General features: G+C 41.5%; 1 protein-coding gene across 1 annotated transcript in view; it reads left to right on the forward strand.

Annotated features, from left to right (window-relative positions):
• Nucleotides 1–22,209, forward strand: part of PGM2 (phosphoglucomutase 2) — a 35,748-nt gene extending 13,539 nt beyond the window's left edge. Inside the window, exons 4-11 of the mRNA XM_008067838.1 lie at nt 899–1,088; nt 2,104–2,201; nt 3,930–4,110; nt 4,211–4,304; nt 6,110–6,239; nt 7,244–7,433; nt 14,590–14,723; nt 21,466–22,209. Of these exons, the coding sequence (XP_008066029.1) occupies nt 899–1,088; nt 2,104–2,201; nt 3,930–4,110; nt 4,211–4,304; nt 6,110–6,239; nt 7,244–7,433; nt 14,590–14,723; nt 21,466–21,568 (1,120 nt within the window). The 3' untranslated portion in view covers nt 21,569–22,209. The remainder of the gene's footprint in view (nt 1–898; nt 1,089–2,103; nt 2,202–3,929; nt 4,111–4,210; nt 4,305–6,109; nt 6,240–7,243; nt 7,434–14,589; nt 14,724–21,465) is intronic.
• Nucleotides 22,210–24,605: the final 2,396 nt, after the last annotated feature.

Here is a 24,605-nt window from a genome sequence, read left to right on the forward strand (position 1 = left end):
AGCTGCTCATAAAACAGACCCTGAAAGGAAGCCCATTGGCTGAAAGTAACTACAGAGTCAAGTATAAAACTTGAACGTGTTGGGGGAAAAATATATTTGGGAGGGAGTGGATAAGCTTTTGGTGGTTGTTTTTTGAGTCAGAGTCTCACTCTGTCGCCCAGGCTGGAGTGCAGTGGTGGCGCAATCATGGCTACTACAGCCTTGACCTACTGGGCTCAGATGATCCTTCTGCCTCGGCCTCCCAAGTTGCTGGAACTATAGGTGCATGCCACCACACCTGGCTAATTTTTTTTTTAATTGTAGCGCCAATGTTGACCAGGTTGGTCTTGAACTCCTGGGCTCAGGCAATTCTCTTTCTTCAGCTTCCCAAAGTGCTGGGATTATAGGTGTGAGCCACCACACCCGGCCTAAGTTTTGTTTTTTTAATTGAATTAGAAAGATGTTTAGTTGTACTGTATATTCTTTTCTCTTTTTTTTGTTTATGTGAGTCAGGGTCTCACTCTGTCACCCAGACTGAAGTGCAGTGGGTGGCACCATCATGGCTCACTGCAGCTTCAACCACCTGGGCTCAAGTGATCCTCCTGCCTCAGCCTCCCAAGTAGCTGAGACAACAGGCATATGCCACCATGCCTGACTGATTTTTTTACTTTTTGTAGAGACAGGGTCTCGCTGTGTTGCCCAGATTGGTCTTGAACTCCTGGACTCAAACAATTTTCCCACCTTGGCCTCCCAAAGTGCTGAGATTACAGATGTGAGCCACCGTGCCTGGCCTATACATTCTTATTACATCGATTCCTTCCATTCTGACTGTTCTGGCTCCTTGACATTTTGCAAGCCTTCCAGTTTTGAGAGCCATATCTCTATCTCTTGTCATTTTTCATGGTGTGTCTGATTCTAGGAATGTGAACAGAGAGACCAAGGTGAAGTTCGTGCACACCTCCGTCCACGGGGTGGGGCATAACTTCGTGCAGTCGGCTTTCAAGGCTTTTGACCTTGTTCCTCCTGAGGCCGTGTCCGAGCAGAAAGATCCCGATCCTGAGTTCCCGACAGTGAAATACCCAAATCCCGAAGAGGGTAAAGGTGTCTTGGTAACCTCATTTTTTTGAAATTATAAAAATGTATCTTTCATATTCAACACTTATTGTCAAGTAAAACAAGTTTTCATTGGGCTGAAGTTAAACTGATTTCATCATGGAAATATGCGTATTTGTTAGTCACTCTTTTCCTATGGGGTCTTTAAAGTTAGACTTCTTGCCAGGCATGGTGGCTCACACCTGTAATCCCAGCATTTTGGAAGGCAAAGGTGGGAAGATTGCTTGAAGCCAAGAGTTCGAGACCAGCCTGAGCAACATAGTGACATCTCATACCTACAAAAAATAATAGAGGTTAGCCAGGCATGTGCATCTATCTGTGGTCTCAGCTTCTTGGGAGGCTGAGGCAGGAGGATCGTGTGAGCCCAAGAGGTTGTGACTGTGGTGAGTGTGATCGTGCCCCTGTCCTCCAGCCTGAGTGACAGAATAAGATACTGTCTCAATAAAGATGAATTAGACATTCTAGCATCTGGGTGGGTGAACCGAAATCTAAATGGCACTTTAAATTTAATTGATTTAATTTAATTTTCTGTGCTCCCTTAATGCCAAAAAGAAGCATTAATAGAATGGAGTTTTCTCAGATTATGATTTTTTTTATTTCCTAATAAAACATTAACATTATTTTTCTGATTGAAGTGTTGTTTACGTTGTGGTTCCTATAACTTTTTTAAAAGTTGGGGCAGTAGTAATGTTCAGAGAATCGGCTTATCTTGTTTGTAAAGCTGATCTCATACCCCCTGCCTAGACATGCCTGGAAATACCTGTCTAGCCATACACACATTGTCACATGCGTGGTGGGTCACACCGGCAGGCTCAGGTCACATACTGGGGCTGTCAATCATGTGACTGAGGAAGATCATACGTGACCAACCAAGACCAGCTCCAGAAATGAAATTCAGCTTTCATTTGGGGAACATTGTCTTTGAGCTCTTCTAAAACTAAAGGCTTTTAAAGACTACCATATGCTCGAGTCTTGGTTAAAGTAATCTTTTGTTTCCACATTCCTTTTCAGACTTTGTCTTTTGCTTTGGCTGACAAAACCAAAACTAAAATTGTGCTAGCAAATGACCCAGATGCGGATAGACTTGCTGTGGCAGAAAAGCAAGACAGGTAAGTCAATTGTCATCACCTACATTATTGAAAATATACAGGATATCATCTTCTGGTAAAATGTTCCCGGGGAGACTGAACCTTTGTGGAAATGTGTCCCATTTATTTTGCAAACGATCATCTCACTGAGCCTCCTGTGACCTACTGTGTGTGGGGAGGGGAGGGTGGTATCATGTGATGGGCAGGTTTGATGCAGAGTAAACCAACCCGGAATGTATTTGGAATTGAAGCTACTATTTGTTTTTGTTTTGTTTTGTTTTGTTTTAGATTGGAAAATACAGTTTATTTAGAAAGTAGATTAGAGAGAGAGAGAAGATTCACTTCCCCAAGATAAGGGAGGGGTCCAAAGCTTAAGGAAACACGACCGGACCTGAACTCAAAGAGCCACGTGGCTGGGCCGGAGCTTAATAACAAAAGCATGGCTGCCATAGCTCAATGAACACGTGGCCTGGCCAGAACTGAACAAAAGCAATGGCATGAAGTGACTCTTGGTGATCTTCCCTTCTTTTAGAATTGATTTTTATTATAAGTAATGTCTCAGTGCCTAAGTGCAAAATACTTTGGTGCTGGCTTTGTGGTTCAGTGTTTGCCAAGGTGGGGACCGTCAAAAAAACGTTGAATTTAGTTTGGACAGACCAGAGGAGAACCTGTGGGATATTGGCACAGCATTTTTTTTTATTTTGGGGGGATTTTTTGTTTGTTTTTAATTAAGAGTGTGTGTGTGTGTGTGTGTGTGTGTGTGTGTGTGTCATGGTCTCTCTCTGTTGCTCAGGCTGGAGTGCAGTGGCACAGTCATGGCTTAGCCTCAATCTCCTTGACTCAGGAGAGCCTCCTGCCTCAGCCTCCCTCCCAAGTATCTGGGACTACAGGCACATGCACCACACCTGGATTATTTTTAAAAATTTTTGTAGAAACAAGGTCTCGCTATGTTGCTTAGGCTGGTCTTGAACTCCTGGTCTCAATCAGTCCTCCCACCTCGTCCTCCCAAAGTGCTAGGATTACAGGTGTAAGCCACCGTACCCAGCCAGCACAGAGTGTCAGATAAGTTTGACCATAGAGTTTGTACAAAGGAAAAGTAGGTACATGGTGGTGAAGGGTGGGAGGATTTGAGAGGCCGAGTCCAAGCAATCAATCTTGAGTGTCAAACAGCATAGGTGATGTCTAGGGGGTAGTGGAGTGCTGCTGAGAGGATGGGGTTTTAGATTATGATAAAACAGGTCCAAGTCTATATCAGTGTTTCAAAAGTTAAGCTAATGTGAAATAGACTGATATGTGAGATTGACTTCTAGCCACCCATTACAGGGAGGAACGGAAATCACACATCCATTCTCTGATGTGCTGACCATTTTAGGATCGAGTTTGATCCTAAGAAATGCTAAGATATCACCTCTCAGATTTAGCAATACTGACCAAGTCCAAACACTGAGATATCAAAACTTTTTTTTTGTACATGGAGAGATCTTGCCAGTGCATTTCTGTTATTTTCAAACCGAAGCCTTTGCCCTAGATTAAAATAAAAGCTTAATGTGTCACTGCAGGCATATTTTATACCATCTTCAAAGACAGGATGCTTGTCTGGGCAAACCAACTGATACATTATAGCTGCTCAAGTGTTTGTTACATTTCTGACCAGTTGAGCCTTGCTTGCTTAGCTGCCCTAACCCAATGGCTTCTGGTGTGTTCTGTAAGATCACACAGAAATGAAGTTGTCTTGTTTTTTAATTCCAGTGGTGAATGGAGAGTGTTTTCAGGCAATGAGTTGGGGGCACTCCTGGGCTGGTGGCTTTTCACTTCTTGGAAAGAAAAGAACAGGGACCGCAGTGCCCTCAAAGACACCTACATGTTGTCTAGCACCGTCTCCTCCAAAATCCTGCGCGCCATCGCCTTAAAGGAGGGTTTCCATTTCGAGGTAAGTGTTTACGGGACTTGCTCTTTTTTTTTTTTTTCCTTTTCTTTTTTTTGCTCCAAAGATCTAAGGCATTTCTTTCTCTTTTGTTTCATTCCTTTAGGAAACATTAACCGGCTTTAAGTGGATGGGTAACAGAGCCAAGCAGCTGCTGGACCAAGGGAAAACTGTCTTGTTTGCATTTGAGGAAGCTATTGGTAAGAAGCCATCATGAGGATCATAGAATCTGTTATAAAAAAAGGGGGGGGGATGGTTTGAGTTGGATTCAAAACATCACAGCAAAACAGAAGCCCACGGTTGTCTTTGCTTTTCCAGCATTCGAGTTGAGCATTGAACTGTCCCACTCGAAAACTGGCACCTCAGATATTTTTCCACAAAGAGAAATCAAAGAGAAACCAAGCCATTAACATAAAAATCCTTTGCCCAGATGACTAAAAACAGTGATATTCTGTGCTTGACTGCTGGTGATTGAGAAGCCATATGTTTTGGGAGTTGTGTTTTTTTTTTTTTTTCAATGGTGGCGTTTAAGATCCAGGCCAGATATATTCCATACCCTTCCAGGAACACTAGTGAGGATCCATGCTGGGTCTGTCCAGAGGAAAGAGGAAGGCATGGTTTGATGCTCGTATCAGAGTGACAGTCACCCTCAAGAACAACCCAGGTCCACCTGTAATGATTGAAACACTCGGTTCTAGACTGTGTATTGATATAAATGAGCAGAAAGGAGAGCTGCCTAGAGAAATTTAAAATGCACGTTTTGTGCCCCAAATTTCGTAGCTATTAATTTAGCAAAAACCATTGCGCATTAAATGTGTTTATTCATGTGTCTGTTCCCTATAGCACCGACACACGAACACGATGGAGCTGACTGAATTCAGCATCATCGCTCAGCAATTTTGTTGTCAGAGTCGGCAGGCTTGTCTCTCTATAACTTTTTGTTAAGAAAAAAATAAAAGTGTTTCCTACATTCATTTATCTAATATTAATTGTATATCTATTACTCTGTGACTCTGAAAAAAATGGATGACACTGACCCTGGCCTAAAGCAGCCTATGTAGACCTAGTTAAGAGTATAGACCAGCCAGGCTCGGTGGCTCAGCCTGTAATCCCGCGCTTTGGGAGGCTGAGGCTGAGGTGAGTGGATTGCCTGAGCCCGCGGGTTCGAGACCCACCTAGGCAGCGAGACCTCATCTCTACAATAAATCAAAAAATCAGCTGGACATGGTAGCGTGTGCCTGTAATTCTGGCTACTTGGAAGGCTGAGGCGGAAGGATCGCCGGAGCCCAGCAGGTCGAGGCTGCAGTGGCCGGGAGCGGCCACTGCACTCCAGTCTGGGCGACAGAGTGAGACTCCAACTCAAAAAAAAAGGAGTACAGACCACTGCCAAAATGAGTAAGGTAACTAACAAGAGCTACTGGAATTCAGAGAAGAGTGACATATTAACCAGAACAATTGGAATCAATTTTGTGTGAGCTGGAGGGACTAACTGGGAATCTCTGGAGAACCTCCTCTCAGGTTCTTCACCAAGTACTTCCTGAATAGATACTGGGCCCATTTATTATTATTATTATTTTTGAGTTGGGGTCTCACTCTGTCACCCAGGCTACAGCGTAGTGGCATGATAATGGCTCACCTTAGCCTCGAATTCCTGGGCTCAGGCCATCCTTTCACTTTAGTCTCCTGAATAGCTGGGACTAGTGTGCCCCACCACACCTGGATAATTATTTTTTTTAAGGATCGAGGTCTTGCTCTGTTGCCCAGGCTGGTCTCCAACTCCTGGGCTCAAGCGATCCTCTCACCTCAGCCTCCCAAAGTGCTGAGATTACAGGCATGACCCACTGCCAGCATTCAATTCTTAAACATATGGTAGTAAGTGAGAAACATGCACATACTCGACACTGTACAGCGTTTCATGTGCAATAGCCAAGGTGCATATGCACATGTAGTTTGACATGTGATATATAGGCTCCTAAGGGTGTATATGTGACATGTGTTTCTGCAGGATATATGTGCTGCCCTTTTGTCCTAGACAAAGATGGAGTCAGTGCCGCTGTCATAAGCGCAGAGCTGGCCAGCTTTCTAGCTACCAAGAATCTTTCTATGTCTCAGCAGCTGCAGGCCATCTACATGGAGTAAGTTGCTGTTGATTCCGTCTGATGGAAGTAATGTTTTCTTTTCTTTTTTTTTTAAAGCAGGATTTATTGAGAGGACAGAAAGTCTCCCACAGTGGAAGGGGACCCAGGGGGTTGCCCGGAAGTAATATTTTCAAATGTCCTATGATGTTCTTGTGCATGAGATACTAAAATTCTTTCTAAGCTCTTGTGTTGTTGATTAATTCTATTGCTTAAGAAAACTAAATGAGGTTAGTAATTGCCATTCACAATTGCACTAATTCTTTTCTTTTCTTTTTCTATTTTTTGAGATGGTTCTCAATCTGGCACCCAGGCTGGAATGCATTGGCAAAATCATGGCTCACTGCAGCCTCAGTCTCCTGGGCTCAGGCAAACCTTCTGCCTCAGCATCCCGAGTAGCTGAGACTATAGGTGTGTGCCATCACATCCGGCTAGTTTTTGTTTTGTTTTGTAGTGATGAGGTCTCGCTATGTTGCCCAGGTTGGTCTTGAACTCCTGGGCTCAAGCAATCCTCCTGCTTTAGCCTACCAAATTGCTAGGATTACAGGTGTGAACCACCACACCTGGCCATAATTGCATTAATTCTTAAGTGAGAACACTAGTCACAGAAATGACTCATGGAGAAATGTGATGTTTGGTGTCCAGTGTCAAAAAAGATTCAGATACATTTATAATGCATCTGTTTAATCTTTACAGCAATGACTTAACTCTGCCTGTGTAGTACAAAAGCACACAGGGATGATCCAGAAAGCCATGGGTGCAGTGCTGCCATGTTCCAAAAAAAAATTTAACGTACAGATGCACAGGGGAAGCCAGATCATCCTTCAGCAATCCCTGGGGTAGATTGTTGACCTCTTTTTTAATGCTCTTTTAACATTATTCTCATGAAGTTAGCCATGGTTATTCATTTTATTTATTTTAGAATACACTCATTGACACATGACGTGTGTCCACTCTGCATTTACTTATTCCTTATGTTGCGTGAATTTGTGTTTGTTCGCTAGGTATGGCTATCATCTTACCAAAGCTTCCTATTTTATCTGCCATGATCAAACTATCATTGAAACATTATTTGAAAACCTCCGAAACTACGACAGAAAAAATCACTATCCAAAAATGTGTGGCAGATTTGAAATATCTGCCATTAGGGACCTCACCACTGGCTATGATGACAGCCAACCTGATAAAAAGGCTGTAAGTAGCACTTACTTTTAACACCTCAACTCTTTTCTGTTTACCTTTCCAAATAATTTGAATAAATCAACTTATTTAACCATATAATTAATTAAAGCTGACTTTAGGCATTGAGGCATGGTTATAAATAAGCTATAAAATTAATCATATGAAAAGTTGGCCAGGTGCTGTGGCTCACACTTGTAATCTCAGCACTTTGGGAGAGGATGCCAAGGTGGGAGGATCACTTGAGTTCAAGCCAGGAGTTTGAGACCAGCCCAAGCATCATAGGCAAAACTCCCCTCCCTCACTCATCTCTGCAAAAAAATATTTTTAATTAGCCAAGTGTGGTGGTGCATGCCTGCAGTCCCAGCTACTGGGAATGCTGACAAGGGAGGATTGATTGAGCCTAGGAGTTCAGGACTGCAGTGAATGATGATCATGCCACAGCACTACAACCAGGGTGCCAAAGCAAGACCCTGTCTCTAAGAAAAAAAATTAAATTTTAAAGCATCAGTTATACAGACATGGTGAATATAATTAAATTATATATATATATATATATATATATATAAACATCTGTGTAACTGATGCTTTAAATATACACACACACACACACACATATGTATGTATGATATATTTAAAATCATGGGCTAAAGGTTAAAGAGTTCTTCCTAGTCATCTAAGCCAACACAGCATCTAAGGAGATTAACACTTAGAAGCACAGAACCTATCTGTGGGCACCGAGCTAGTTGGTGGTACCCTGGGTAGGCTCCAGGTAGAGCCTGAGTCTCCTGACCCAGGATCCAGCTTTTCCTTATCAACAGTTCTCACACCTGAAGGGGCATCCATTACCTGGACGGCTGGTCAGAACAGAGTGCTGGAGCCCATCCCTGGAGCTTTTGATTGAGTAGGTCTGGGGTGGGTGCCACGAATTTGCATTTCTGACCCATTCCTAGGTGATGCTGCCGCCACTGGTCTTCACCTTAAAAACCTGTTTGCTTAGGTTACTTTTACCCAAGTCTCTGACCCACGAGAGCTGCTTGCTGTGACACGAATTCGCATTCTTTACACGGTGCAGACCCCCCACTGGAGTCAAGGAGACCAACAGGTGGCAGAAGAGTGTCACTGGCCATAGCAGGGGCTGGCGTAAGGGGTAACATCTTCATGGGATGTCAGACGTGGTCTTTGCTATTTACTTTCCATATTTTTTGTTTTCATCTGCACGGTATGTATTTTTAAGAGATAACTAGTATTTAAAAGGTTGTGATAACACATGGCCATCCCACCCCTGCCACCCCAGTGCCATGCCACCAAGACAGCCACCTTCTTTCCATTGTTTCTCCATCTGGCATTTACTGCCAGATCTTTAAATAATGTGCTTATAAGGTGATGTTTTGACTTATAAATGTTACAATGTATTAATTTTCTATTATGGAGAAAAAGATTTAGTTCTTACTTTTACATTCAATACTCCCCCTTCTCCTCGTCCTTACATTTATACCACAACTTTTGACTAAATCAGGTTCCATGCTTCTATTACTATTATTATTATTTTGAGTCAGGGTCTCATCTGTTGCCTAGGCTGAGTACAGCGGTACGACCATGGCTCACTGCAGCCTTGGCCTCCTGGACTCAAGCGGTTCTTCCACCTCAGCTTCCCAAGTTGCTGGGACCACAAGCATGTGCCACCATGCCTGGCTAATTTTTAAGATTTTTGTTTGTTTTTGTAGGGATGAGGTTTCACTATGTTGCCCAGGCTGGTCTCGAACCCCTGGGCTCAAGAAATCCTCCTGCTTTGGCCTCCCAAAGTACTGAAATTACAGGCATGAGCCACAGCATCTTGCTCTTTTTATGACTAGTAACTGTTGCCAGCCTAGCTAAGTAGTGTGTTTTGATTAGGTTTCCTTAATTTGTATAAATAATGAAATGTCCTGTCATTAGCAGTTGCTATGTCCTTTGGTTTGCCTGGGTTTTTAATTTTTTTAATTTTTAAAAAATTTTTTTAGTCAGAGTCTCACTCACTCACCCAGGGTGGAGTTCAGTGTCATGCTCACAGCCACTGCAGCCTCAACTTACTGGGCTTAGGCGATCCTTCCGCCTCAGCCTACCAAGTAGCTGGAACTACAGGCATGCACTGTCACACCCAACTAATTTTTTTATTTATTGTAGAGACAAGGTCTTGCCAAGTTGCCCAGGCTTCTCAAACCCCTGAACTCAGGCAGTCCTCTTGCCTCAGCCTCCCAAAGTGCTGGGATTACAGGCTTGAGCCACCACATGCCTGGGTTTCTGTGTAACTATCACTGGTCTTCCCAAATCCTTCAGAAACCTCCCAGTAAGGTTTCCCCGGTACATTTCCGATGGCCTCCCTGCAGGTCCCTTTGTCCGGACTGGGCCAGGTGCTTTCTGGTTTGGGTGCACAGTTGCCCTCCTGGAATGTCCATCTCCAGGGCTAAGTCTTGCTCCTAGACTCTGTTGCTTCCTCTTTCTACATAGATTTTTCTAGATCATACCCTAGTTGCTTTCTGAGAAAAGGGAGATAAATTTTTAGAGGCGTTAGGTCTGAAAATGTCTTTTTTGTTGTTGTTTTTTTGTGTCAGTGTCTCACTCTGTCACCCAGGCTGGAGTGCAGTAGCCTAGCTAGTCACAGATCACTGTGGCCTGAACCTCCTGGACTCAGGCAGTCCTTCTGCCTCAACCTCCCGGGTAGCTGGCACTACCACGCCCAGCTAATTTGTTTAGTTTATTATAGAGACGAGGTCTTGCTTTGTTGCCCAGGCTGGTCTGGAACCCCTGGGCTTAAGCAGTCCTCTCACATCAGCCTCCCAAAGTGCTGGGATTACAGGTGTGAGCCACCACACCTGGCCTGAAAATATCTTATTCTGCCATCACAGTTCATCGACTCACAATGTTGAAAGCATTGCTCCACTATTGTTTGGCTGCCAGTATTGCTGTTGAGTCTCCAATCATTCATTCATTCAGCAAATAGTTGAGGCCTACTGTATACTGCACACAGGGATGTTGGTCCCATACTTATTCAGTCCTTTCCATGCAAGTTGGTTTTTTCCTCTCTAGGAGAATCTAGGATTTTTTCTAAACCTCAGGTTCTAAAATTTAACAGTGATGTGCTTTAGTGTGAGTCTCTTTTTACTCAGGATCTGTGGTCTGTAAAATCATTTATTCTATTTTAGTTTTGAGAGGGTCTCTTGGTTATATGTCAGGAAAGGGGGATAGCTGATTTTTTAAATTGCCTCTTCCCTTGCATTTCTTGGTGGGTTGGTTTGTTTTTGTTTTGAGACAGTCTTACTCATGCATGGCATGATCATGGCTCACTGTGGCCTCAAATTCCTGTGCTCAAGCGATCCTCTTGCCTCAGCCTCCCAAGTAGCTTAGGACTACAGGTGCATGCCACTATGCCTGGCTAACTTTTTAAAACTTTTGTGTAAAGGCGGGGTCTCACTATGTCTCCCAGACTAATCACAAGCAACTGAGCTCAAGTGATCCTCCTGCTTCGATCTTCCAAAACTACAGATGTCAGCCACTGTGCCCGGCTGCTCTTTCTTGAAGAGTCCTTAGTGAGATGCTCTACTTCTCTCACCTCTTTCTTTTCCTGTTGACTGTCTCTATCCTTTAGGTCCTTTTTTCAGGTGATTCCTCACCTTTAACTTTCTGTGCCTCTGTTGACTGTTTCTCTTCTTACTCTCTAACTTATTAAAAATAGCACCCTATTCTTTGTCATGTAATAAGGATATTGATTATAGCTTTAAAAAATGTAGGTCAGGCTGAGGTGAATGGATTGCCTGAGCCCGTGGGTTCGAGACCCACCCGGGCAGGCGAGACCTCATCTCTACAATAAATTTAAAAAAATAAAATAAAATAAATCAGCCAGGCATGGTAGCGCTTGCCTGTAATTCCGGCTACTTGGAAGGCTGAGGCAGAAGGATCGCCAGAGCCCAGCAGGTTGAGGCTGCGGTGGCTGGGAGCGGCCACTGTGCTCCAGTCTGGGCAACAGAGTGAGACTCCAACTCAAAAAAAAAACCAAAATACAGGTCTTCTTTTTCTCCCAGATTCCCTTTATTTCCTGCAGATTCTTTTTTTTTCTATTTGTGTTGAACTTTGTCTTTTACCCAATGTCTTTCCCGAGACGTCTAGTGATCTTTAATTATCCTCTGAGCACTTAAGAGCTGACTGGAAGCCCTATGTACATTTACAGATCAAATGACATACTTCATTCCTGAGACCCTGGGTAGCAAGTCCACTTTTTAATGGAGGCCCCTGTTGGGGACTGTTTGACTTCTCCAGAGAGATTAACTTTAATCATTTACTCAAGGGCTATAAGGTGGACTTTAATAAACTTTGCTTATTGCTTATCATATATTGTATATATATTAAAATACAAACTTTAGTCATTTACCCAAGGCCCTAAGCATGGCTGGGGGAGGAGCTAGGGGTGTCCCAGCCTGAGGACTTTCACTCGGCCCCTCTCTTTTCACCAAATCCTGCCCTCCGTGTTTCCAGGGGTCCCTAACTCCTCAGCCTTCCTGCTCACTCTCCAGAAAATTAGACCATCTCCTGGAGTAATAAAGAAGATGTGGTTCTCTGACTACCTGGGTTGGGAGCGAGCATCTGGAAGGGCCTGTCACTTCCTGCAAACACTGCTCCTGTTTTCTAGCCCTGCTTGCCGCCCGCCCTTTGTGGCACCTGGTACCTCCCGTGCTTGAGCCTGGCCAGGATTCCACAGAGCACATGGCCTGGCTCCTCGTCTGGTTCTTCTGTGGGTGCTCAGATTTGTAGTCTTGTGGCCCATCAGACCCGTTCCACTCTTCCATCTGCCTTCTCCCGTCTAAGTACGAGCCAGACCCGCCCTGCTTGGCTTTGAGATCGTACGAGGTGGACACATTCAGGGTGGCCATAGACTGTTCCTCCATCTGCTTGCTGACTTGTAGATTGGATGGCAGCCCCATCGATGGCTCTCTTTGTGCTTCTTTAAAAAAATACTTATGTAATTTTAGGCTGGGCACAGGGGCTCACACCTGTAATCCCAGCATTTTGGGAGGCAGAGGTGAGAGGATTGCCTGAGCTCAGAGGTTCGAGACCAGCCTGGGCAGCCTAGCCAGATGTGTGCTATTTGGGAGGCTGAGGAGAAAGGATCACCTGAGCTCAGAAGCCTGAGGCTGTGGTGGTCATGAGTGTGCCACTGCACTCCAGCCAGGGTGACAGAGTGACTCAAAAAAAAATAAAAATAAAAATCAATCAATAAATAAAATTAATTCTGTAATCTTAATGGAGTTTGGGGAGCTATAAAATGACAAATACACCTGCCAGAAGCTTTATCTTTTTTTTTTTTAAACCTCCTTATGGACTATTTTTTGGCAAAGTTGTCACTTTGTAATAGTGAAATATGACCCAGTTTGGGGTTCTTTTTTTTTTTTTTTTTGTGGTATGTTATTAATCTATTTAAATTACTTGTAAAATGATTTGTTTTAATTTTAATAAAATCTTAATACCTCTAATAGGACTGGGGAGGTAAAAATTAATACATGAAGTCATTTAATTTTCTTTTTTTCATTTCTCACAAAAATGGATAATAGCCTAAGATTCTAGCAGTCAAAGCACCGGACATTTTTTTTTTTTTTTTTGAGTTGGAGTCTCATTCTGTCGCCCAGACTGGAGTGCAGTGGCCGCTCCCAGCCACCACAACCTCGACCTGCTGGGCTCCGGCAGTCCTTCCACCTCAGCCTTCCGAGTAGCCAGAATTATAGGCGCGCGCTACCACGGCTAATTTTTTGATTTTATTGTAGGGATGAGGTCTCGCCTGCCCAGGCGGGTCTTGAACCCGTGGGCTCAGGCAATCCACTCACTTCAGCCTCCCAAAGGCACGGGATTACAGGCTGAGCCACCGAGCCTGGCTAGCATTGGACATTTTTAAGAGCTATTTACTTTTCTATAACTTCTTCTGTTCATTTTAATGTTTGTTGTTGTTCTGTAGTAATTCCCTAGATCCTGGCACTATGCCAAACAGGAGTGTTACCTGGCAAAGAAAAAAGTTTACTTCTTACACATCCATGGATGGGACTGCCAATTCCATTTTGTTAAGAGCAATTTGGAAATCATTTCTGAGGCTAAGGAATATGTGGGAGTTTGAGACTGGCCTGGGCAGCATTGTTTTTCTTTTTTTAACTAACTAGTATATCTATATTACATGACAAAAATTGTATATATTTATGGTGTATGAGATAATGTTTTGAGAGATACATATACATTGTGATGGCTACATCAAGCTAATGAACATATGCATTTCCTCACATACTTCCCTTTTATTTGTAGTGAAAACACTTCAAATCTAGTCTTGTAGCAGTTTTCAAGTATACTGCACGTTGTTACTAGCTGCAGTCACCATGATGTGCAGTAGGTCTCTTGAATTATTCTTGCTGACCACCATTTTTCCAATCTCCCTGCTTTACTCCTTTTCTCCAACCACCAGTCTACTCTCTGCTTCTATGAGGTCAACTTATGTATTAATCAGTTTGTTTGTTTATAGAGTCAGAGTCTTACTCTGTCACCCAGGCTGGAGTGCAGTGGCACACTCACAGCCACCACAGCCTCGACCTGCTGGACTCAGGGACTCAGGCGATCCTTCCGTCTCAGCCTTCCAAGTAGCTGGACCACGCCCAGCTAGTTTTTTGGTGTATTGTAGAGATGAGGTCTTGCCAAATTGCCCAGGTTGGTCTTGAATCCCTAAACTCGGGCAGTCCTCTCACCTCCACCTCCCAAAGTGCTGGGATTACAGGCGTGAGCCACCGCACCTGGTGGTCAACTTTTTTAGATTCCACATGTGAGATCATGCAGTGTTTATCTTTCTGTGCATGGCTTATTTCACTCAACGTAATGTCCTCCAGCCTCATCCATGTTGTCACAAATGACAAGATTTGCTTCTTTTTTCAGACTGAGTAGTATTCCATTGTGTGTACATACCATATTTTCATAAATTATTATCATTTAGTATTTTATTTCTATGGAGTACATTTTCTGATTTGTTCCAAAACATTCTTCTTTTCTAAATGATAGATTTGTTTCACACTTTCTTTTTTTGTACTTATACAGGGGGAAATATTAGTTAGGCCAGGGTAGTCTATGTTATTATTTAAATGTATAACATTCATGAATTAATACCTAGGTTCTTCCCACGAGTAAAAGCAGCCAAATGATAACGTTCACCTTTGCCAATGGAGGAGTGGCCACCATGCGGACCAGTGGGACCGAGCCCAAAATCAAGTACTATGCAGAACTGTGTGCCCCTCCCGGAAACAGGTACATGTGGAGGACCACTGGGATGAGTTTTGTCTCCAAACTTCCTATCTGATTCTTTTCAAATGCCAAGTAACATGTTTCATCTTTCCAATATGTGGTTTAATTAAAAATGCTGTTTCAGAACCTGCAGTGATACCATGATATTAACAGCTGCTGCGGGCATCCAGGGTAGGAGTGCTTACTTCTTACTCAACTACTTCTGTTTGAAATTTTTTTGTATGGGAAATTTTCATTTGTTATTGAATTAGTAATGATAAAATTTTCTTTTTCCAAATGCTTTTCATGGGTGGTTAATGCTTGTGTTTCACTTTTGATCAACATACAGTCTTGCCATGTCTCTGATAAAATAAATTAAAATTCATTCCACATGCACTTAACAAATATCTTTGAGATGGGATGCAGTGTAATCCCAGTGCTGTGGGAGGCTGAGGCAGGAGGATTGCAGAGCCCAGGAGTTTGAGACCAGCCTAGGTAACATAATGAGACTTCGTATCCACAGAAAATAAAATTTTAAAAAATTAGCTGGGCATTGGGGGTACATGCCTATAATGCCAGCTCCTCAGTAGACTGAGGTATGAGCCTTAGGAGTTGGTGACTACAGTGAGCTTGTTTGTGCCACTGCACTCCAGCATGGGCAGCAGAGTGAGACCCCCAACTCAAAAAAGCAAAACAAAAACCAAATATCTCTGAGCACGTTGTCCACAGGTCTGTGCCAGGTCCCAAGGAGAACAGAGAGCCTCAGAAGAAGAATTCTTCTGCCAAAGAGCTGATCGGCTGTTAGCTTCGGGGTCATATTTCTGTGACCTCAGTAAAGAGTTTGAGTTGTTCACTCTCCAACAACTTAACATTTAGAACTTTAACAACCTTGGTGCATGTACTTAGTAGGTATAAGTGGTGACATTGATCTGACACTATCTGGCGCACAGTTAACCAGAATTTCTTTATTCAGAATATGGTTGAAAATCAGGAAAAATAATTTTTATTTTACTCTGCCTTCCCCGTTCCAGGAAAAAAAATTTTTAAAGGTGAATTAGGTTCATGCTATATGATAGAAATAAAATTCAAGCCACAGATGAGATTTTAGTCTTTCTACTTGTTACATTTTAAAATAGGGAAAAGAAACAGGAGAAATTAATTTCTATAATGTATTTTCTTTAACCTAGTATAGGCAAAATACTTTACATCCAAACAAAATTTTAAAGTTAAAAAAAGAAGAAATATTATCATTACATCATGCCATCCATGTTAAAAAAATTATCACTGAGATTATTTGCATTCTTTTTTTTAAAGAAAAGAAAGATTTTGTCTAAGTCTTCAAAATCCATTCAGTATTTTACACTTACATCATATCTCAATTTGAATGCTACATTTTTTTTATTGGAAATACTCGATCTGTACTAAGAGTTCATAAAATTTAGAGGAGAAAAATTGGATTTTGATGCCCAAGTTGTTTCAAACATACTTAATTTTTCCAATAACTGAATCTTTCTACTTAGTGTCAGTTTTTAAATTTGAATTCCAATGAACTAAAATTGAATACAATTAAAAATTCTGTTTGTCAGTGGCACTGGTCACATGTCATGAGCTTGGTAGCCACGTGTGACTTATGAGTGCTGTAGCAGACAACACCAGTCTAGGTAACTGCCACAGCATAGACAAACCAGACTTTGCTTATGGAAAAATTTTTTCCAGCTTTATGAATCAAATTTGCATTATGTGAAAATAAAAGCAGAGGAAAATGTCTGAGCAGATTAAATGTAGCAAATTAGAGGGATAAGAAAGAATTATTATAGCAGGAACTTTTCTTGGGAAAAGAAGTGACTGCTGGCAGAAAGGAAGGAAATATTAAAACTAGCCAGGTGTGGTGGCTCATGCCTTTAATCCCAGCTGTTAAGGAGGCTGAGGCGGGAGGATCACTTGAGCCCACTGGTTGGACACTGCCGCTGCTCTCCAGCCCAGGTGACAGAGAGAGACTCTGTCTCTTAAAAACAAAACAAAACAGAAACTGTACAACATGGACACGAGAGCTTTAAAGTTCGCCACTCCAGGAGTTTATCATAAGAGAAATAGCATTGCAGCCGAGCTTGGTGGCTCAGCCTGTAATCCCGCGCCTTTGGGAGGCTGAGGTGAGTGGATTGCCTGACCCCGCATGTTCGAGACCCGCCTGGGCAACCTGGTGAGACCTCATCTCTACAATAAATCAAAAAATCAGCCGGGCGTGGTAGCGCATGCCTGTAATTCTGGCTACTTGGAAGGCTGAGGTGGAAGGATCGCTGGAGCCCAGCAGGTCGAGGCTGCGGTGACAGGGAGCGGCCACTGCACTCCAGTCTGGGCGACAGAGTGAGACTCCAACTCAAAAAAAAAAAAAAAAGAAATAGCATTGCGTACCCAAATGTGCCCTGAATCTTTTTTTCTGAATGACACCATCAATCCAACAGGCAAAGTCATGATTATAGGCCTCTGAAATGTCAAAATGCTCAACACAAATGTGGCTAAGAAGTCAGGGGACTGTGTAACATGTTTTGCTATGGGTCCCATTCAAAACCTTTTTGTGCTTAAAGGACAAAAACTCAACTATTAAGTGATCATAGAAAACAGCTCATTTCTTAAGAATTCTGGATTACCAACAAATGAATAGCAGTTTAACTTAACGATCTGTTTTCTCTGTTTTTTTTGTCCTTTTCATTACCCTGTGAAAATGTTTCCAATATTTCAGAAAATTTCCTCAATAATAGCAATGCTATTTGGTCGGGTGTGGTGGCTCAAGCCTGTAATCCCAGCACTTTGGGGGGCCGAGGTGAGAGGATTGCCTGAGCCTAGGGGTTCGAGACCAGCCCGGGGAACCTGGCGAGACCTCGTCTCTACAATTTAAAAAAAATGAAAAAAATTAGCCCGGTGTGGTAGTGCATGCCTGTAGCTCTGGTTACTTGGAAGGCTGAAGTGGAAGGAGCACTGGAGCCCAGCAGGTCAACACTGGGGTGGCCGTGCATATGCCACTGCACTCCAGCCTGGGCGATGGAGTGAGACTCCAACTCAAAAAACAAACAAGCAAACAAATAAAATGCTATTGAATGCTTAAGCCTCTATGGTATTTAAATTTTTCACATGGTTTATTGAGTGGACTTAAATTCAAATATTGCTGAAAAAACTTTGAAAAATTGTCTTTTTATTGCATTCATTTCAATGTTTCTCCCATTTATTAAATGGGACATTAGGCACTAATAGGTATGCAGTCAAAGCTTAAGCAAGGCACCAGCATGACTAATGTAGAACAGCAATAAGGTTATGACTAAGGTTTGCTTCTTTTCTGATCAAGTTAAAAATTATTAATATATTTTATATTGTGGATTTTATTTATTCACAGAATTCCATGACCTACTAATCATTTAAAATAGAAATTCTTTTTGAAGTATGTGTTGCTTTTGCAAAGTATTTTTGTTGGGGGGGATGTAAGTTTTTATTTTGAAAAATTTCAAACCTACAGAAATGTTGAAATAATAATGTAGTGAATACCCACATACCCTTCACTTAGACCAGGAGTTGGCAAGCTTTTTCTGTAAAGAGCCAGATAATAAGAATCTTAGGGTTTGCAGGCCATGTGGTTTCTGTCACTTCTGCTGTTGTGAAAAGAATGGATGTGGCTGTGTTCCAATAAAGCTTTATTTACACAAGCCATAGTTTGTTGACCCAGACCCACTCTCAGCAATTGCTAATGTTTTGCAAGAGTTGCTCTCTCACTGTATAGATTATGTATTCGAGTTTTTTCTGAACCATTTGCGAGACCATGTGATTCTTCATGGCACATCATGAGACCTTGTGATGCTTCACTCCGAACATTTCAATATGCATCTCTTAGAAACAGACTATTAAATAATAATTGTACCAGGCAGGTTTCTACAGCCCAATAGAACCCGTAAAATGTATGTATTCAGAGAGATTTATTGCAAGGAATTGGCTTGTGTGAATGATTGTGAGGACTGGACTGGCTTGGCCAGTCTGAAATCCATAGCGTAGGCTTTCCAGGTGGGCAGTCTTTCCAGATGGGCAGCCTTTCCAGGTGGGCAGCCTGGGATTCTCGGGCGTGGGTTGAAGTTGCAGTCGATGGGTGGAATTCTTTGGGAAAACCTCGATTCTGCTCCTAATGCCCTTCTGATAGAACCCACGCCATCCAGATTGTTTATGATAACTGCTTTTGCTAAAGTCAACTGATTATGGTTGTTAATCACAAAATACCTTCATAGCAACACCAAGATTAGTGTTTGGATAACTGGAGATACAGCCCTGCCAAAATTAACACATGAATTCAAACTTTCCTGGAAGTCCCCTGGATAGCTGTTTTTTTCCAATCCAGAATCAAATCAAGAATCCTGCATTGTATTGAGTTGTCATTTAGCTTAAATGATTTTTCGATGGGTGCAGTGGCTCATGCCCATAATCTTAGCACTTTGGAAGGCCAAGGTGGGAGTATTGCTTGAGCCCAGGAGTTCGAGACCAGCCTAGTGAGAACTTGTGTCTACAAAAAAAAAAAAAAAAAATTGTCTGGGCATGGTGACACATGCCTGTAGTCTCAGGAGGCTGAGATGGAAGGATTGCCTGAGCCCAGGAGGTTGAGGCTGAGGTGAGCCATGATCCTGCCACTGGACTCCAGTCTGGGTGACAGTGTAAGACCCCCACTCAAAAATAAATAAAATAAAAATAAAATGGTTTTTCATGATGATTAAAAGCAAGTGCTTAATTATATGTGATACTTGCTAAGTATTTTTATAAAAAGATCCACCAAAACTTAGACTTTTTGGTAACAGAGATTCCTAGCCCTAGTTTAAATGATCATAGAATGTGTTCTGTAATTTCTTTTTTTTTAGTTGGAGCCTCACTGTCACCCAAACTAGAGTGCAGTGGCACATTCATGGCCACCGCAGCCTAGACCTGCTAGGTTCAGGTGATTCTTCTGCTTCAGCCTCTCAAGTAGCTGGACTACAGGCATGTGCCAGCACGCCTAGCTAATTTTTTGATTTATTGTAGAGACAAAGTCTGGCCATGTTGCCCAGACTGGTCTCAAACCCATGGGCAATCCTCTTGTCTCTGCCTCTTAAAGTACTGGGATTACAGGTATGAGCCACCCTGCCCTTCCTAATTTTTTAAAATGTTGCAAAATATTTGCAAACTTTAAGACATTGAAACAGTTATTAATTAGGATACAGAATAGTAAGACTAGACTTTGGTATTAGAAATTATTGTACCACTAAATCTTATACAGTAGTACTAACTTTTTTTCACACATGAAATGCAATGTCAGAAACATGATAGCCATAAATAAGTGAATCATAATGTACATATATATCATGATTAAAACCAAACTTGAATAATAAAGTCAGTAATTAGTAAATTCACTGAGTTTTAGTTTTGATTATACATACACACACACACACACATATATAATATATCATTGTTAGCTTACATGTCTTCCTGAGGACTGTTACTTTCTTCAAAGCACAGTTATGGAGAAGAGGACTGATGTAATTCATATGTATTTATGAAACATAGTTATTTTGTATATTGCCAATAGGGATAAAAGTAATTATAATGATAGCTACATTTATTGAGGTCTTTGGGCCGCGTTCTGAGCTAATTGCTTTATATAATTTATCGTCATCTGTACAATAACTCTCTTGAGAAAATAAAGTCTTTATCCCAATTTTACAAATGAGGACTCTGGGCCTTAGAGAGGCCAAGCCATTTGCCCAAGGGCACACAGCGAGTAAGCAGTAGAGCCAGAATTAGTGTCTATAATAAAATGTACTGTTTAGCTATTGCAATGGAAAAATGCTCTTTACTTAGTATAGGGATTTCTATTTCCATTAAAGTAAACTTCGCATATATTAAAGATGGTTGAGTATGAAGTAATGGAAAATAGGAAGGATATAGTTTTTGAAATTAAGCTTCTTGATGTTAAGAACTTAGAGTAACACACTCTAGGTGACAGAAGCTTCTGGAAGCCTGTTGACCTGCAAGTCAGTTTTATCTATGTTAAAATTTTATTTGCATGTGAATGAGTATTTCCCATATCCTTGAAAACTGTTCTTCTTAGAGGGATCTATCTTCCCAGATTCTTGTTTATACTTTCATTGTGACTCTTTTGTTCTGGAAATAGATTCAGAATGATGAAACCCTGGGGGTCTGATTTCTTGGTGTTTGCTCAGACCCACCTTATCTCTGTCCTTTCGATGAAGGCCTTATAGACAAGACTTTAGCATAGCTGCCAGTGGTTTAATGTCAGAATTCATCAGGAACATTGGTATTTTGGGAGGCTGGAGACTTAACAGAAATATTGTTTGTAAAAGTTGAGCAGAATCTAATGGAACTGATATTGTGAAAATTTTCTCTACAGGGTTAGGTATCAACATTAGGTACACAATTGGATAACAATATCCCTAAGTAGATCTTTTAAGGATAGTGGGCCAAAAATTATTTCTTAAAAAGTCTTATGAGAAGAGCAAGGGATCGTTTTGTTTATAGTTGAGACTCTAGAGAAACCTTTGGGGAAAATAATGCATATTTTCTCAGGGAGGATTTTGTCTACGTCAACAGATGTGTTCCCATGCTTAAGTCACTGCGGTTCTGTTTTTGTGATTTAGTCCTTCTCTTAAGGCTAAATTTCCATGTCAGTTGGTGAATGGGGGGAACATTTTCAGTGTGCTTTGGAATAATCCCTTGATTTGGATTTTTTCCCCTTATTTTCCAGTGATCCTGAGCAGCTGAAGAAGGAACTGAATGAACTAGTCAGTGCGATTGAAGAACATTTTTTCCAGCCACAAAAGTATAATTTGCAACCAAAGGCAGAGTAAAATGGTCCAGCTTTTGGGACAGTTATGTTTCCCTACAACTCAGCTGAATTTGATTTGTTAAGCAATATTTTTGAGGGCCAAATGTTCCCAATTTTCATGATAAGTATTTATATTTTTAAAAAATATCTACATTCCTCATTGTTTTGTGCGAATAAAGAAATAATAGGCCAACGATTCTATTGAAAAGTTGAGTCTGGGCATTATATGAATTTTAAAAAATGAATATTTTAAAAATAACTAACTTTTAAAAATGGGCTGTTATTATTATGCCTTAATTTGCCTAAATCATGAATGTATGTCTTCTCTGTAATTATTTTCATGAATACTTGAAATAACCAGAAAATCTATACGGTTACCCAATTTTGGGCAGTCCTGTGGAGCCTGACCACTTTTTAGGTGTGTGTTCATTTATGTTTCTATCAGTTCTTTATAAAATGAAATAAATGACCAGATCAAATGTTGTGTTCATGTTTGGGGAAAATAAAACTTACAGGAATCTGTAAAGTGGGTCAAAAGATGCTTTTAAAAGATAAGTTTTTTTTTTTTACCTAAAACTTTCTCATTTCTCTACACTAATATATAGTGTATTAGTGAACTAATTAATTAGTATTACTTCTAATAATAAACTATTTAAAACAGTTGAATTTGTTGAAATTCATTTTATGTTTTTAAATCCTGATAACCAGACAGCTGATTACCTGAAATCTGAAAGGAGTTTGTTGTTCAATTTTTTGGCTTTAGCACAGCGTAATGTAATTCTTCGTTCTAAGGCAGCAAGGACTATGACCAATAACCATCTACCTGACCTTGATTTTTTTTCCTCTTCTTTTGTGACTGCAAATCTAAAAACAGACTTTATTATAATTGATTTCCTATAAATAGATTTCTATTTAAATAATAGATCGATCTATTATTTAATCTGTGTCTTCTACCTCCTCATAATTCACGGACTTACAACCTTCCAAAAGGACTCTAACTGGGCACCCAGGGGCTAGGACCAAACTGTTCATCATATACTTTATTTTTATTTTATTATTTTTGAGTTGGAGTCTCACTCTGTCGCCCAGACTGGAGTGCAGTGGCCGCTCCCGGCCACCGCAGCCTCGACCTGCTGGGCTCCGGCGATCCTTCCGCCTCAGCCTTCCAAGTAGCCGGAATTACAGGCATGCACTACCACACCTGGCTGATTTTTGATTTATTGTAGAGATGAGGTCTCGCCAAGTTGCCCAGGCGGGTCCCGAACCCATGGGCTCAGGCAATCCACTCACCTCGGCCTCCCAAAGGCGCGGGATTACAGCTGAGCCACTGAGCCCGGCTCATCATATATATACTTTATACATTTTGTGTTGTTTGCTGTCTTTAAAGCAAACGATTGCCATTATTGTTATTATTATTACAGTCAACCTAAATGGTTACTAACAATTTCAGAACAATGAAAAATTACAGTGCCATTGACACTCATTTCTCTAAAGGAAAAACTTCTTATATTTTAAGTGATATGTAGTTTGTATCTTGCCAGAACTCTTAAATCTACAACATCAAATATATTCTACCAAATGCTTCAATGTAGAAGTCATTTTTATTTTTGTTTTATAATAGTCTCAAACTGGAAAAAGGAAATGTTAGCTCTGTGCTCTGTCTACATTTTTTTTGAGCGCATACCCTGTAACCCATCATGGAGTTTGTTTCTGGAAATACGAAGTTGATTAAGACTCAGTCCTGCTATGATGGAACTCAGTCTAATTGGAGGACTGATACATAACCTCAATGCTTATAAATTCTGTAATAAAGGGTTTTTGTTGTTGTTTTGTTTTGTCACTCTGTCACCCAGGCTGGAGTGCCGTGACACAATCACAGTTTACTACAGTCTCAAACTACGGATTTCAGGTGAATCCTTCCTTTTCAACCTCCTGAGTAGCTAGGACTACAGATGCACACCACCAAGCTTGGCTAAATTTTTTATTTTTATAGAGCTGAGGTCTCACTATGTTGCCCACGTTGGTCTCAAATTCCTGGGTTTAAGCAATCCCTCTGCTTTAGCCTCCCAAAGTGCTGGGATTACAGGCATGAGCCATGGCTCCCAACCAAGGGCCCTGGGTTTTAATCTTGGCCTGCTATGAGCCATCTCTGTGACCTTGGCCATTGTCACTTAAACTGTCAAAGTCAATTTTGTCATTTTTAAAAAGACTATTTGGGGGCAGTTTTAATTTCACAGTCAAATTGAGAGGAAGGTACAAAGGAATCCCATAAATCCCCTCCCCTACCAGAATAATACATTTGGCACAATAGGTGAGCCTACACACATCATTATCACCCAAACTATGGAGACTGTGAAAAGATCAGCGGGTGCCAGGGGCTTGGGGGAGGGAGGGAAGTATGAATAAGTGGAACACGAAGATTTTTAGGACTGTGAAGCTACCTTGTATGATACCATAATACCGGATACATGTCATACATGTGTCCAAACCCATAGAATGTACATCAAGAGTGAACCCTGATATAAACTATGGACTTTGGGTGATCATTTGTATCATTTTTTTAAAACAAAAAGCTCCGAAGGGAACTAAGTATGCTCAGGTCATTTCTTGCTGCAGGTCTTTAAACCATGTGGAAATCTATAAAGGGCAATTATAGTAACAGGCAATTCTCTGGCAGAATGCTTAGCTAGCCCTCTTGTAAGACCTAATGTCTCAGATTAGGGAAAAATACTTTGTACCGAAGAAGGTAGCCTTGTGTTCACAGCCTTCCTTGCCTTGCAGTCTGATGGAGGTGGGAGCTGAAACTGGGACAAGTAAGACAGAACCACATGGTGTGCAAATGCCAGGAAAATGCTTTGCTGGAGTGGGAAGCATGATCACTGGCCTGTGATCAGAACTGAGGGGTGTCACAGCTTCCCGCCCTGCCTAACAATTGAACCTGCTTGGAGAAGACTGTCGATCTGAGTGTGAAAGGGGCACCCCATTTTCTCTTGGAAATTGGAAAGAGCAAGTCCCAAGTGTAAGAGACTGACTTAGCCGGGCCCGGTGGCTCAGCCTGT

The sequence above is a fragment of the Carlito syrichta genome, unplaced genomic scaffold (genome assembly GCF_000164805.1).
Source record: "Carlito syrichta isolate Samal-C Ts95f unplaced genomic scaffold, Tarsius_syrichta-2.0.1 Scaffold309784, whole genome shotgun sequence".
In the NCBI taxonomy this organism is placed as follows: Eukaryota; Metazoa; Chordata; class Mammalia; order Primates; family Tarsiidae; genus Carlito; species Carlito syrichta.